This window comes from Halichoeres trimaculatus, unplaced genomic scaffold (genome assembly GCF_033239565.1).
Source record: "Halichoeres trimaculatus isolate MK-OKI-2021-1 unplaced genomic scaffold, fHalTri1.1 fHalTri1_scaffold_17, whole genome shotgun sequence".
Lineage (NCBI taxonomy): Eukaryota > Metazoa > Chordata > Actinopteri > Labriformes > Labridae > Halichoeres > Halichoeres trimaculatus.
Window position 1 is genome coordinate 16,032,342 of NW_027437195.1, and position 15,713 is coordinate 16,048,054.

At 39.8% G+C, this 15,713-nt stretch overlaps 3 protein-coding genes across 4 annotated transcripts in view; 2 read left to right on the forward strand and 1 right to left on the reverse strand.

Annotated features, from left to right (window-relative positions):
* Positions 1-1,253: 1,253 nt before the first annotated feature.
* On the forward strand, positions 1,254-7,418 carry LOC141806869 (hepatic sodium/bile acid cotransporter-like). The gene is made up of 6 exons (XM_074692560.1): positions 1,254-1,376; positions 3,679-4,115; positions 4,256-4,460; positions 4,729-4,907; positions 6,772-6,971; positions 7,113-7,418. Exons 2-6 carry the CDS (start codon positions 3,727-3,729, stop codon positions 7,142-7,144), a joined length of 1,005 nt encoding a protein of 334 aa, XP_074548661.1. The 5' UTR covers positions 1,254-1,376; positions 3,679-3,726; the 3' UTR covers positions 7,145-7,418.
* Positions 7,419-8,909: 1,491 nt separating this feature from the next.
* LOC141806983 (sushi domain-containing protein 4-like) lies at positions 8,910-15,309 on the reverse strand. Its single transcript, XM_074692726.1, has 10 exons — positions 15,056-15,309; positions 14,262-14,403; positions 13,509-13,700; positions 13,176-13,367; positions 12,552-12,743; positions 11,817-12,008; positions 11,475-11,669; positions 11,255-11,387; positions 10,255-10,655; positions 8,910-10,174 (listed from the first exon to the last, which is right to left on the reverse strand). The coding sequence occupies exons 2-10, from the start codon at positions 14,377-14,379 to the stop codon at positions 10,149-10,151; spliced, it is 1,641 nt and encodes a 546-aa protein (XP_074548827.1). The 5' UTR covers positions 14,380-14,403; positions 15,056-15,309; the 3' UTR covers positions 8,910-10,148.
* The window catches only part of fsip1 (fibrous sheath interacting protein 1), a 31,689-nt gene continuing 31,261 nt past the window's right edge, over positions 15,286-15,713 (forward strand). The window contains exons 1-2 of one of the 2 annotated variants that reach the window (XM_074692728.1): positions 15,286-15,526; positions 15,610-15,627. Coding sequence is in view for 1 of the 2 variants with exons in the window: in XM_074692727.1 (XP_074548828.1) it covers positions 15,466-15,627 (162 nt within the window). In the remaining variant the exon portion in view is untranslated. Of the gene's footprint in view, positions 15,628-15,713 lie in introns of both variants that reach the window. The other variant, XM_074692727.1, reaches the window with a different exon arrangement.

A 15,713-nucleotide genomic window follows, 5' to 3' on the forward strand; every position in this document is an offset into this window, starting at 1 on the left:
CTCTTCAGCAGAAACCTGAAGGTTTTACGCTAACACAGGTTGTTATTTGGAACTGCTCATAATTCCCATCACCCTGACTAAGGCCCCAGCTCAAGCTGAAGAAAAACAGACCCAAAGCATCATGCTGCCACCACCACCACCGTGCCTTACTGTAGGTATGGTGCTATTTTGGTGATGAGCAATGTTGTTTTTGCACCTAACATACCTTTCGGGATTATGGCCATAACATATTTTCTCAAATGATTTTGGGAGACTTTAAACGTGTTTTCACTGAATTAGCCGAGCTTGGATGCGTTTCTTTGTGAGAAAACATGCCACATTACACAGCCACATCCCAAGTTATAGGAGGCTGTGCAAACTTATGCAACTACTTTTATTTTTTTACTTTTTCTATCCCCCAGTTGAGTTGTAGAGGTTATAGAGATCTCTTTTTTACATCACAAAAACCTTGCATTTAACTGGGATGTGTGGACTTTTTATTTCCATTGTATCTGAGTTCATCCACTGTATGTTTGGATCAGCAACCTTGATTTCTTTTTCTCTCTCTGTCTTTGTGAATACAACTTTAAGTGCTGATTGGAATAGACCCTAAAGGATTAGCAGCTGTTTTGCTGTGAAATACTTTTTATAGCCCACGTTTTTCAAGAAGCCTTAAATGAATGCAAAAGTTGGAGTTTATTGTTGTTTCCATGAGAGGATCCAACACGTGAGGTGCTCTGAGAATCTCAGTCATGCTTTGAGGATTAAAGCAACAACCTTCAAGCCTTGTGTAAAATATCTTATCTATTGTTCCAGCTGTAAGTAAAAGCTGTGGTTTACAAAGCAGCCTCAAAGAAAAAAAGATGGCCTCTCTCTGAAAGGACTGATAACTCTGCCAGGCAAACGACACCCTCTGCCTCTGCCTGGTTGCATAATTTTAATTGAAGGTCTGTTTACACATGCAAGAGAGGCCTAATGAATAAAGTGCCTCTTCAGGGGTTACAGAGGCAGTTACATTCTTTCCCCATTATCCAGTTCACCAATACCAGATTTTCCCACGGTGTCCTGAAAAAGTTTTACCGTGCAACTGTCTCACCATGGAGCAGGGCTGACTTCCAGTAAACGGCTGAAAAACGTGTAGGTTTCACAAGAAATCTGAGTCACACAGGGGGAAAGGGTTGTGCAAGGAGTTTTGGGGGACACAGTTTTAGGGGATTTCTTCTGGAGTGGACTGCCTTGTTTACACCTAGCTTGTTGTCATGAGCCCATGTGACAGGGAAGGGAGGGCACAGGGGTCCAAATGCAGAGAAAAGCAGCCAGACACAAGAATGTGAAGTGAGACTGAAACAAGTGAGTGAGCCGGAACTGAGAAGCTTCATAAGTTTGTCCCAAACAAGGTAAGAAAGTGCTCTTGTTACTTTTTATATCCATAAAACCTCCCTTTGTTATTATTAAATCATCAGCAGCAATTAATGCTAAAAAAAAAATTATTTAAAAAAAACATGTTTGCTGCATCTTGACTGTCTTTCCTGTAATTCAAAAAGTTTTTTTTTTTTAAGAGTGAATATTTTTCAGCTCTGTTTCCTTACTTTTGCTTTGACCGACTCTCAAAAACAATCCAGAACACACACAGTAAGATGTCTGGGAGCATTTCAGTGGCACGTATTTGTACTCTGTAAAGCATATGCAGATTTTCAGAATGCCTGAAAATGAATGTTGTAGCACATTACATTAAACATCAAAACAGTAACAAGACAGACAAAATTTCTGACACTTAAGTTCACATTCTGTCTATTCTGTTAATATTACATACAGAAAATGAAAATAAGTGGGCCTTGAATTTCTCATGGGAAGGATTTTAAATAAATCAACACTGTCTATATCTGCAGCTGCAACAAACAGCTGTTTCTGTCTCTTTGCTCTTTAATCAGTGATCTGAACTGAACAGGCTGAAAACTGAGAAGCTGATAGCATTGTGACCAACCAGCAGTGATCAATGCAGTCATGTCTTTTGCTTCAAGCATTGCCGAGACACAGCTGCATCGTGTTCTGGTGATGCCATGTGAACAGCACATTACTCAGTGATGTATTATAAGAAGCAGGGGGATCCTGTGCCCAGATAATCCGACTATTGTTGGTTTTAGCTACTGAATAACATTTGTTAACCAAAAAATTAGACAACACTTGAAGAAAAATCCTCAGACAGAAACAGAAACCAAGTACTGGCAAAGAAAACTGCAAGGACACATGGGGGATGCTTTACAGGCCTACTGCTGTTATAAAGGATCACACATGGTGAGATGCTTCCACATGCTAGAGTGTGTTACTACAAAAAGTGTTTCCAATATTCTACCGTCAGCAACTAAAGCATGTTTACCCAAACAACAATGGACTAATTGATTTAACTTTATCTAGTTATATCTTCCTCAAGCTTGTCCCCCTGAACTGCAAACTCCCCTTAAGTTTAAAAATGAATGAAACACACATTTCATCCAATCGCAATGAGCCTGGACACTGGGGTTTTCTTTCATAAAAAAAAGTTCCCAACAAGGGGAATGTTTAGTTCTGTTTGGAAAACATACACTTTTTCACAAACTATCTCATCTTTTTTTTTTTTTTTTTTTTTTTATAAAAAGCATAGACATTGAAAATGTGAGAGATGGAGTGATATGTTGATGGTTTAGTCACTAATTACATTTTAGGATCAGGAAGTTATAAATTTGCCATTTTAGTCTATTGTCCACTAGAAAAGCAACAGCGTTGAAGTTTCTTAATGTCCGTGCAGGTCTCAATGGAGCGAGTGAATCATAGCTGTAACAACAAATGCCGGGTGGTAATAATGAAAGTTAAGCAGCTGCCAGTAGAAGACACAGATGCAGACATCTGCAATCTGAAGGGACTTCTGGACTTTTTGTTCAACATTTTGTTGAGACGCTTTGTCAAGAATCTCTTTTAAAAAGATTTTACAGGTCCCCATGTGGGCACCCACAAAATGTAACCAGACCTCATAGTACCAAAGGAGGAACAAGCCACAGTGCTGTCGCATTTTTTTCCACAACTGTCAGCCCTTGCTTTCACCATTTTTTTCATAAAAATCTTTTTTTTTTTAATGAAGCCAGGAGTAATCATATTCAGGTAACATTCTGTATGCACCAAGCAAAACTGGTGTGCATGTGAGGCTGCCTCAAAAAGCCTAAGAAACCCTTCCGTTCCAAAGTTAAAATCCCCAGTTTTACAGCTCTGTCAGAGCCAGGGAATGTCTAAGAAAAAAAAAATTCCATAACGTAACTGATGATATAGCACAAATCCAAATTCAAAGGCTTCAAGTCTCTTCAGTGACTGACCAGTGACACCACAGAAACTAAGACAATAACTTATACAATCTATAGCATTTGGTTTGTTACAGTCTTGGTTTCCAGGAAGTGACTATTCAGTCACAAGTAGACAGACTCCAAATCACACCCTACTTTCAGTCCAGATGGGATTGTACTGGAGAATCTGGAAAATTAACTAATAACAGAAATGTTCAGCACAGTAATTAACTAGAGCGATTTTAAGGCGCTATGGCTTATATCATTTGCAATGTGCCAAATGCTACCAGTTTTTCTCACACACAATTGGGACAATTATGGCAAGATTATCCTATTTTTATTATTATTATCAATTATTCCTTTGAATGTATCTGCTTTTGTGTGACAGGTGAAAACTGTGGCACATCGAACACACACCGTTGGACTGAGTGTCGTCATGAATGTAACAGAAGTGTACGATGGACTCACTCACATCTACAATGTGTCAAACACCACAGACAATGGAGGCTTAGCTCTCCTGAGCATCCCCCCAATGCTGAACAGCATCATCAACATCCTGACCATGGTCATCCTCTTCATTACCATGATATCTCTAGGCTGTACCATGGAAATGTCCAAAATAAAGGCCCACTGCCTTAAACCAAAAGGTGTAGCCATCGCCCTGCTGGCCCAGTTTGGCATCATGCCCCTAACCGCTTTCTGTTTAGCCAAAGTGCTACAGATGGAATCCTTCAAAGCTGTGACTGTACTCATCTGTGGCTGCTGCCCGGGGGGGACACTATCAAATATTCTTTCCCTGGCTGTAGAGGGGGACATGAACCTCAGGTAAACCCATATCCATGCATTGATCCATGTCTTTTAGTGAGATTGAATCTGTCTTGGTTCCCAGAGATTTTTAACATGCATCATTCCAGACATTTGAACTTCATCATGCATAACTAACATGTTTCCTCTCTTGTTCTTAGCATTGTGATGACCACGTTCTCCAGTGTGGCAGCCCTGGGTATGATGCCTCTGCTGCTTTTTATCTACTGCCAAGGCTTCCCCAGTCTGAAAAATGCTGTGCCCTACCTTGGCATCATCACTGCCCTCGTGTTCACACTGGTTCCTTGTGCCATTGGCATCGCTGTGAATCACTACAAACCCAAGTACACACCAATCATCAAAAATGTGAGTCTCCTGAAATCTGCTCTAAGCTTTCTTTCAACAGAAATTTTGATTGTGGCCTCTAGCAGAAAGTGTTCCAGTAGGTTATGATTGTGTGGCAAAGCCATTGACACGTAAATAACTTTGACCCCCAGAGAAAAGCTTTTGAGAAAGCCACCATCCTTTGATGCATTCAGGAGATGAGCAGAGAGAAGTTTTTTTGTTTCTGATCCTGAGATTGACCTAAAATCAGAGATAGAGAGTAATGTGTATCTCTTCACTTTCCTGACAGGGTGGTCTGACCTTGTTGGTGATCTGCTCCATCATAGTGTCTGCTCTGTCTGGATATGCCATCAAAGATGTCCTGATGTTGATCCTCACACCCGATATTATTGCCGTGGCGGGGTTGATGCCCCTAATTGGCTTCACGATGGGATACATTTTGTCCTTGTTATGCAAACAAAGTCACAAGTGAGTGGGCGCACCCTTCATATAACCCATGTTTGAGTTGGCCGCCTGTTGATGGCCTGGTTACTGACTGATTTTTCTGTTACTTCCTCAAACTGTGCTCAGCATCTTCAGATCTGCATAACTCGAATGTTGATCTTTTATCCTTCACCAAAGTAACATTAGCGTATATGTCCTATCGTAGCATTTGTTAGCTCACTTTAACAAGGTAATAGCTCCGCTGTCAAATGTAATACAGTGAACTTTGTTGTACAGGGATTTTTTTTCATTTAATTTGATTGAAAAACTGGCTCTGAATTATGTCTCTGAGAAATACTTTGTTTTAACAGCTCAGAGGGCTATTACAAAGTCTATAAAGGCTGGGCAACAGAAACAAGGTTCCTGTCAACTTTCACATTACTCCACAAGTGGGAAAACTGTTCATTTAATTCGGCCCTGTTGTTGCTCAGAAAAGTAATAAACACAAGCATGCCGTTTTGAAAAACAAACTGTGTTTAATTTTTAACTTAGTTATACAAAGTAAAAAATAACAAGGGATTTCATTATTAATTTACACCCAACTGAACTGAATCAAATCAAATCAAGTTGTACCAGATTGTTCTTTATTTTAATGAATCATCCTTTAATCCAGTGGTGGCCATCAAGGTTCAGACCGACCGGAGTGCGTTGTCTTGTGAGGTAGACGACGCCCATAGTAATATGGCATCTAAATAGTTCAAGCAAAGGTAGTGAGCTGTCACTTGTTTTCTCAATCTAATTCATAACGTGGTTCATGTAGCCTGAATTAACGCAGTTAAGTATTAGTGTGGATTTATGTATCAGGAAAATTAATAAATCTTGACCTACACTCAATTCTGAATATCGGATGAAAATCCAGTATAACAGGATTTTTAAGCCTTTTTTTCTGCCTGTTACCACCCTGTGTCAAGTACTTTTACTTTTTATATCACATATATTATATCACAACCGGTGCTATAACAAGTTTGCCTTAAAATGTAAAATGTCACATACTTGTATTTAAACATTGTATTTATGCTCTTACTACATCCTTAATTCCAAAAAAGGAGAAAAAAACTAAGGAGGCAGTGTAAAATGTCCACTAAAAATAGATTTTAATGGTTTGCAAAATATTTAAACCATAAGTCCCATTGATTGTAGTGCAAAAGGACATGTTGAATGCTGTAACTGAAACATTTGATTGTTATATAAAAATATTTATACTAAGCCAAAATTTGAAGACAGTAACACTTTAGAAAAATTTGAAACAGCACTGAAATAGATGCTCAATTTCAAAAACTACTGTAAAAACCTCACCCAACTACCAAGGTTAATTTGTACCAGGTCAGGAACGTGACTGGGTTTAATAGGACATTTCAGAGAGGCTGACCACTTGGCAAGAGACTGTTTGAGCAAATAGTTCAACAATTTTAGAAAATGTTCCTTGGTGAAAATTTACAAAGAATTTATGGATTTCGACATCTACAGTACAGGATATCATAAAAAGATTTAAAGAATCTGTAGAAATCTGAACAAAAGGGACATGGTAGACAAACCAGTACTGGACTTGTGTGATCAGCTGACCTTTAGGTTGCACTGCTTTAAAAGTGGATATGACTCTACAATAGGAATCACTGGATAAGCTCAAAACCATTGTCTGTGAACAAGTTCGTTTCTGCCTCCACACGTGTAAAAAGGAAACCATGTAAAAAGGAAACCATGTAGAAACAACAGGGACTTCTCATCATGTTCACCTTGTCCATTGCTTTAAAAAGGAGAATCAGGTAGTGGGATGCATGAGTGCCCATTGCAAAGCTGTGCTTCAGCTGTCAGCATCATCAAAAATACTAATTTTTAATTTCCCTTTCAGATTATGCAGGACCATCGCCATGGAAACAGGATGTCAAAACATCCAGCTGTGCTTTGCCATCTTAAAGGTGACCTTTTCCCTGCAGGCCATTGGAGCTTTCTTTCTCTTCCCTCTGATTTACTTCGGGTCCCAGGTCACTGAGGGCCTTCTGTTGACGCTGTGCTTCAGATGTTACCGAAGATTCAAGCCACCAGCCCAGGGTAAATGTCACAGCTGCATGTGTGTTTGTGTAGAGATAGGCTGTGAGGGGGGGTGAGCACATGCACTCTCTCCACAATATTTTTGCTCCTTTAAATTTAGATTAAAGAAAGTCCAATGCAACTGTTCTTCTTCTTACACAGAAAAAAATATACCCAAGGAAGGTGTTATTTAACAGAAGAGGGGCGACAGCCTCACAGCAGTCAACCTCACTGCAGAGAAGAAAACAAAGCGGAGCTGAATCATACTCACCAATGAGGTAGCTGCTCTCAGCTCATTGTCATTTTATCATCTGCATATTCTTCATGGATGATGATTGAGGGATTAGACTCTTCACTCAGGTCTAAGATTCTTCAGGAAACATTACTAGAGATTGTGTAACAGTAATACTAACTGTTAACTAAATCAACCTACACAATGTTAAGTACAGATAGTGTTAAAGTTAAAGCAGCAAGTTCATGATTTTAAATGACATTTTGTATTTATATTTTTGTATTCAAAATATGAATGATGAATGAATGAATAATTCCATTAATTTTCTGAATGAAGCTGTTCAAGTACAATTTAATGTAAAAATAAATGATTTCATAGACACAAGAAAATATTGACCTGTCAACTTCTCATTGTAATTGTTCTTGTTCTTGTTAACCTTTATGCTCCTATACTGACTTTAAAGTTCACTCTCCTTTTTATTTTCTGATCCTGTTAAAGCTTCTGTAAGGAACTTTTAGATTTCACTATTTTTGGCGCCCCCTGTTGAAAATGTGTTTTTTTTTTTTTGGTGATTTGACCCTCTCTATGTTGCGCATGTTTCTTTAATGCTTATACTATTTTCTTTTAACAGTCAAGCATACCATCCAAGTGAGCGTAATCTTTTCAGTTTTTTTTTTTTTTGCATTGTAAGGCTAAAACTAGAAAAGCAGTCAGAGAGCACAAACCTCCACCAAGCATATTGTGATTGTCACCAACGCTTTAGTCCTACTTTAATGTTATACTCCCTTTCAGCAGACTGTCTGCTACAATTTGGTGTTAGTTGCAGGTTTGTACAATAATTTGTTGCCTGACAGTGTTGAAAATGATGATGACCCAGTACATATTTCATATTCCAGATCTTAGTATCCAGAATATTGGCAGGATCTGGATCATACTTTTAAATCTGTCAGAAATTATGGTGACCCTGTCTTGTTTCATTTTGCAAAGCAATCCAATGTTTTATGGTGGAGTTATATACACATGGTGAAAACAGCCCTATCTCACAATAATAAAGAATCCTTTAAAAAAAATCTGGATCCAGATGGTGATCCAGATCACCTCCAAAATTTAATCACTTCTTCTTTATCCCATTTTGAACATTTCCTGAAAATTTCATCAAGATCTGTTTGTTACTTTTTGAGTTATGTTGTTCACAGACAAACAGACAAACTCTCCCAAAAACATAACCTCCTTGGCGAAGGTTATTCTGTATCATCATTACTTTCTCCTGTCTAGCAACAAACTAAAAACTCCTTAATAGAGCTTCAACTATCATCACTCGCCATTTGATAAGGTAAGCTTTTTTTTTCGTTTAAATTTTTAACCTTTTGTTAAAGAAAGGGTATGTGCTTTTCCATATTTTAAACATTGACATCAAGTACCAATACTGGATGTCCCGATTTTTAAATTGCTAAATGTTTAGATGTTGCTGAAATCGCTGAATCTGTCAGCAAGTGCTGACAACGGTTCATTCTAAAAAATAGCACAAGATCTTCGTGAGACTTGCTGAAATCCTGATACATTGTGGGGGTGAGCCTCAAACAACAAGGCTTTGCCCCCAAAAGGCCTCCGGAGGGCTGGCCAATCAGAGGGAAAAGGGTTTGTGATGGAAAAAGAGAAAAATAGTTTTAAAGTTTAAGTTTAAATATGAAAAGCAGTCTGCTAAAAAAAGAAGAATATAGGCAAACTGAACACCCGAAATAATATTTAATCAAAATGGTCAGATGGTATATACAGAGTAAACTTAAATAAGAACTTTTTACATACATTTATGAAACATCTTTACAAAGAAAAAAATCATTCCTTAGTCCAAAAGTGAATTCAATGGACAGTCAATAAGTGAACACCGACATTACACACATCTGTACACTTATTCATTTTAGGGTTGTCCCTAACCATTCACGTTTACAGTGACACAAATAACGTGCCTGCAGAAAGATCAGAACTAAAGCCACAAAATAAAAAGACTTTTTTCCCTCCAAGAGCTGTGGAAGCGTCAAAAGAAGCCATGGCTGATCAACAGCGTTCTGGACACAAATAAATTAGTTACACAATTTCCTGTAAAGACTGAAAACAGCAGTCTCCAAGCAGCCTGCATAAATTAAGAGAACAATATTTTCTGTTGTACAAGTGATGTGTCAGACAAAGCCACACATAACATCACCAAGCAGTGGAGGCATTTAACTGACATTCATTTTTAAAACTCCTTAAGTCCAATACTGATACTTGTGCATAGAAGTGGAAAGCTAAGGCCATTGGGAGCATGTGTGAAGATGAAGACCATAAATCTTGACTTGAAGAAAGGATGATGTGGTGAATACAGGCGTGGACAAATGGTTTAAAAAAATAGGTTTACCCACAATCCAACAAGGAAACCATGGAATATTCAATAATCTCATGGATAACAAGCCAATAACTGCACAGTGGCCGTGGAATGATGTGAGTCATGATTAAAAAACTTAAATAATGATTCATCATCACAGAAATGTTTGTGTCTAATGGTGTGATATGTGGTTTATGAAAGGTACGTTTCCAAGACACTGGTGAGATTATTAGCTCCCAAAACGAGTTTGTAGCTTTGCCCATTCAGTTCCTCAGCAATTCTTTCAAACTCTTTTAGTGATGCCCGTTCTTTTCTGTATTTGCTCAACAATTCAAACCCAGCTCCCGACATAAGACGTACATACAGAGTGTAGGAATTCCTATAAAAAGATGTAAGCATGTATGTACATGTGAATCTCTTCTCTCCTTTGGGATGTTCAGAGGATTTTTTCCTAAGGAACTCACAGCTCCACACAAAGCCTCTCATGTTGGACTCGTCTGTGTTGACAGCTGTGTTGTCAAACCCTCATGAGGCACCCTGCTCACCAGTACAGATCTTGAGAAATGCTGGCTCCCTCTGTAAAGTCCAAAGGCTGAAGCGTTTTTCAGGCCTCCTTCAGTAATGGCATATCTATAAACAGCAGATAAAAACAGAGGTCAGAGCAAAGTGGGGATTCCAATGAGTTAAATGAAATCTGAAGAGGGTGTTACCATCAGAGTAGTCCATCTCAGAGTCCAAAGACAAGCTGTGTTGGTCACTGCCTGGAGATGTCCTTCTCAGTGATGATGTTGAAGGAGCAGCTGCACCTACATGCTCCAGGACCCAGGTAGAAGATGACGGGGAGGGTGATGGTGAAGAAGAGGAGGGTGGTACAGGGTGAACCACTGCCATCTCTGACTGCTGCTGTTTGAGGGAGGAGGGCCGAGAGGGGCCAGCCTCTGGCGCTGTAGCATGCTGACCCTCAGACAGCACGATCTGGACTCGAGACTCAGAGCTGTGAGCCGAGGCTGAAGCTCTGCCGCTGCTCACAGCCTCTTCATACGAGGGCAGATTTACCTGGACTCCTTCCACCATGATGGAGACAGGCTGGCCAGTCACGCCCTGATCACGTCTGGATGAGTAAAGAGAAGTTAACATCTGTCACGATTTAGTCTCCATAAGTGTGCTCAATGTGTTTTTATGTAAATAAGCCTGTGTCTACAACAGCTCTAACTAAATCTGTTTCCTGATCAGAAGAAAGCATTTGTGGTGACATGTGTTAGCCCAGGGGCACAAGCACTTCTTCCAAACACTACCCAGCATCCTTCCAGTGTTTCCCAGCCTGAACAGAAAGCTATGTGGACACAGGCCCAAAGATCTAACTTTAACTCTAATTGGGGTGATTAGGCCTTCTCGGTTGCTAGGCCCAGACTCTGGAATAAGCTGCTACCTGAAATGTGCACCATTACGGACTTTTGGCTTTTTTAATCCAGGCTCAAAACCTACTTATTCAGACTGGCTACACACAATAATGCAGAGGGATATCTTGCCATTATATTTGTATTGTATTGTTATATTTAATTTGAATTGTTTGGAACTGATGTTGATTTTGATGGAAAGCACTTTGGTCACTTTGTGTGCTGTAATGGTCTTTACAATTAAAAGCTGATTGACTGACTGATTGATAGATATAAATTTAAAGCTAAGTGATGTGATTAAAAGCAGATTTACCGGTGGAGAGACTTTAGCTTGGGCTGCAGAAGAACAAACAGTACCACCAGCAGCAGGATCAGAGCCACGGAGCTGGCTGTGGATGCCACTATGGACAAGGCGGGCATCCCCAGCGGTAGAGTTGGATCACGGCCTGTGGGGAAACAAATAATCACGCTTTCAGACAGAACTTCCTGTAATTATTCTCTCATAGAATACTTATGTTATCATTCCCTCTTACCTTGCTCCATGATGCAGCTTAGCTTCATTTGGCTGTCCCATTCTCCATACTGACAGGTCAAGTATTTATAATCTCCTTTCAGAATATAACCTTCATCACAGAAATACTCAATCACAGTGCCGTGAGAAAGTCTTCCACATGCAGAGGGATGGCAGGTGTAGCCTCCGTTCTCAGGCTGATATGGAGACTGGCACACTGTCATTGGAAAAGAAGGAAAGCAATCATCATCAGCAGTAGGATGTGTTGTTTCACACGAACAGCCATCACTGAGAGCTACAAAAGACTGAAAACTCATTATAAACCAAAATTTAACACTCAGATAGTAGACAGTCTTGTTTTTACCGTCACTGCGTACACAGCGAGGAGGCTGGGATGACCAGTGTCCCAGTGTGGTGCAAGTCAGGATGTTCGGCCCATCTGGCAGGTAGCCTGGGTCACAGCGGTACTCCAACACTGTGCCCACAGGGAATGAGCTCCTGTTGGTTTCTGTGAGATTAGTCGAGCCATGCTGCACCGTGGAGGGTCGTATACATCCTGAGAAAGAGAAGCAAGAAATTTCAGTTTATTGACTGAATAGATAATAAACATACGGTTACTGTACATTTTTTATAAGGTTTTTATTAAAAACAGTTTTGATACTGGCACTGCTTTATCACTAAAAATACTAATTTTGCATTTTTTTAGTGCTAATGTTAGAGCCTCGACACATCAGGATAAGGATGACATAGCTGCCCATATCACAGTTTTGCTGTTAGCCTCGATAGAGTAATTCACAGAGTTGTACCTGTCTAACATTTGTCTAAAATATGTGGCTCTATTGATTGCGGATCTGTTTTTGTGCAGCACTGGCTCTATGCTGCACACCATCATTTTTGTTTTAATGCCCTCATGGAGTCCAGTGGTGTTTATTGACTTGATGGCCTAAAGTATTTTCACTTTTGGGTTACAGATATAAAGCTATCAAAAAATATTGGTATGCTAAATTTGTTTCATAGTAAAGGTCTAAGGTGTATTGATGATTTATGTTCCTTGAATGCAGAGTTAAGAAAACAAAAGCCTCGTAGGGTTTGTCTTTACCATCACTGTGTACACAGAGAGGAGGTTCAGAGGACCAGTGTCCCAGTGAAGTGCAGGTGAGAATACTGGGTCCATCCGGCAGGTAACCTGGGTCACAGCTGTACTGCAGGACGGTACCCACAGGGAACAAGTTTCTATTTGTGTCGGTCAAGTTGGTTGTGCCATGCTGGACTGTAGAGGGCCGTATACAACCTGGAAAACAGAGACAACATTCAAAATTACAGGTCATATCTGTACAGTGCTAAATAAATATACATTTTTGTTGCACAGTCTTTGTTGATGTTTATCTTTATTTACTTATTTTTGTACTATATCACATAGCTACACTCTGTATCCATATGTTATGAATTGCCGTCAGTCTTTTTAGATGTTGGTGGGCAGAAAAGCTGGAAACAAACAATTACGTTAAAGGTTTGTAAAAATTACTTTGACAGTTGTGTGTAATAAAAATAAATAAATGTGTTTTAACATAAAACCTTATTTTTAAGTAGCTTTAAAGATCTGCACCAAGTAACACACTGTAAAAAGTAAGATAGTATGTCTGGCTATTTCAAAGACTAAATCACTAAGCCATAGCCTTTAAGATAAAAACAGCAGTTTTATGAAAGTTTGAGGTTGACCCACCTTGGCTCACACAGCTGATCTGCATGGGGCCGTCCCACTGTCCATCCTGACAGGTCAGGTAGTAATAGTCCCCAGTGAGAATGAAGCCTTCATCGCAGAAGAACTCAATCACAGTACCGTGTGCAAACATTCGACAAGGGGTTGGGTGGCAGGTGTATCCTCCATTCTCAGGTCTGGAGAGGGGGAGGCACGCTGGTGTGGAAAATAAACAGACAATCTTATTGGTTGGCGAAATTCGCTGATAATCATTTGAGGAGAAAAAGAGGCAAGCCACTCGAAACTTAGAGACAGCTCACAACTTAGCCTCAGCATGTTGTGGTCAGAATAACTTACCACCGCTGCGTATACAATGGGGAGGGTCAGAGGTCCAGCGTCCCACAGCTGTGCAAGTGAGAATGCTGGGTCCATCAGGCAGGTAACCAGGGTCACAGCTGTACTGCAGTACAGTACCCACAGGAAACAAGCCTCTGTTGGTTTCTGTGAGGTTTACCCAGCTGTTCTGGACCATGTATGGCCTCACACATCCTGGGAAGAGGAGACAGAAGAAGAATTAATTCTATGAAACTTTGAACTAAAACACAAATATTTGGAGTTACACATCAGCTGTGAAGCCATGTGGTGAGAACGACAACGTATTTGCATAACAAATCTTTCTGCAAAAGGAAGCGCTGTGGTATTGGTGCTAACTAACTAGCTGTTTTAATGTGGACTGGCAGCGTTTTGACACCTATAGGACAGTATCAGAACCTGTGCTTTGTTAGTATTTAACTTTCTAACTCAAACTACAGATAAATGACTGAATAGTCACATTTTGAGAAGCAACATTGTTGATATAAATCTAAAACTTGCAGATTTCTCAATGAGCTGAAAAATACTGTTAACAGTCAGAAATCAGATGATTTGTTTGGTTCACTGAGTTTTAATATTTAAATCAATGACACAAAGACTATATTCTTTCACCAATCCTCCTAATGCTGAAACTGATTGATGTTTCTTCAGCAGCTAAAAGAATATTTGATATATACAGGACACAATCTCAAGAGCTTTGTATTGTTTTAATGTTTAACAGTGTATCTTGTCTCTTACCTGACCCCAGTCCAGTGGACACTGCAGTCAGTATCAACAACAACAGGATGGACCCTTTAGTGGCTGAGGTGTGGGCCAGAAAGGCATTTGATGTTGACTCTATCATTCCATTGCACATCTTCCCCTATCGAGTCAACCCAACCTGTCAAGATTGAAAAAATATATATATATATATCATGCATTTTCATTCAAAATCATCACGAATCATGCTCAAACAGTAATTGCCCGAAGCCTTGACCATATGCTAACACCTGCCTGGCGCAGGTACTCTGCAGAGCCTGGACAGCTGCCAGAGAAATGGGCGTGATCGTGGGACAGACAGTGGGTAAAATGACAAGACTGAGATCAGGATAGGAATAACAAAAGCTCGCAGTTATCACATCCCAATAACTACTCGCCTTTACACCTGCTAATAATAACATATGTCTAGAAATGCAATGACGTTGGATAATTATATTTGACATATAATGTACCATTATGACTGCTAAATGGTTGCGTTTCAGAGGCTTACTACTGTGTTACACACCCGCTGCGATGCTTTCTAATTAGCTTTGATAGCTAAGCTTTGGAACGTGAAAGGGAAAAAGGCCAAAACACCAGCGACTTTATTTCGTATACAATGTTGACGATAACAAGAAAGCATCAATGCTACCATCTCTCGATAAAAACGGTGTTCAACGGAACACATATTTCATTTTAGGCTTAGTAAAAGATGATCACTATTAGCCTTTAGAGGCAACAAAATGTTACGCTAGCCTGAAACTGAAAAGGGCTATTCGGTAAACGTTACCTACCACAAAGCAAGGCCCCTTTAAACCTCCACACTCGTTTTGTCAAACTGGTGACATTAATCACCAATAAATTTGGTGTACCATAGACATTGTATGTCTTGTAGTAGCAAAAAATAATACGACTAAACGAGCCGAGCGGTGCTAATATATCTAACAGTTAGCTAGCGCCCTAAAGGCTAGCCCGCTAACAGTGACGCTAGCTGGCTGCAACATCAGCTCCGCCGCCTCACTCCCGTCCGGCAGCCAGAGTAACAAATGCACATTTCCATAGTTACAACATCCGGGAGTGTTTGCGTCCTTAGATACCAAAACAGGCGGAAAAAGCTAGCAAGTTTTGTGTCACATTTTTAACAGAACCACAACTTTAAATTTGTCACTTTAAATACCCATTAGCATCATTAAAAGGTCACAGAATGGAAATATTCAGAGGGACTTTGGAGGACATTTCCCGACCTGCATCGAGTGAGCAAACAGGTAGTCGTGTGTCCAGCGTGTCTTTGCCTCATAATGAGAGAATTTGTCTTACGACACCGTTTTCCCTTGTTGTTTTGTCAAAGGATGACACTGATGTCAAGGTAATCGGATCTTAGTAAATTGATTTTGTAAAATTTCATAATAACTGAAAGATTTGCCAGCCCTTAAGAATAGCCTATCTCTTGTA

Excerpts from the sequence above, each read along its gene's own strand:
- LOC141806869 (XM_074692560.1), top strand. The coding sequence starts at position 3,727 with ATGAATGTAACAGAAGTGTACGATGGACTCACTCACATCTACAATGTG. Across the intron at positions 4,461-4,728 it reads ACACACCAATCATCAAAAAT|GGTGGTCTGACCTTGTTGGT; the intron begins GTGAGTCTCCTG and ends CTTTCCTGACAG. Across the intron at positions 4,908-6,771 it reads TTATGCAAACAAAGTCACAA|ATTATGCAGGACCATCGCCA; the intron begins GTGAGTGGGCGC and ends TTTCCCTTTCAG.
- LOC141806983 (XM_074692726.1), bottom strand. The coding sequence starts at position 14,379 with ATGTGCAATGGAATGATAGAGTCAACATCAAATGCCTTTCTGGCCCAC. Across the intron at positions 13,701-14,261 it reads GTCCACTGGACTGGGGTCAG|GATGTGTGAGGCCATACATG; the intron begins GTAAGAGACAAG and ends TCCTCTTCCCAG. Across the intron at positions 11,388-11,474 it reads AAGCTGCATCATGGAGCAAG|GCCGTGATCCAACTCTACCG; the intron begins GTAAGAGGGAAT and ends GTTTCCCCACAG.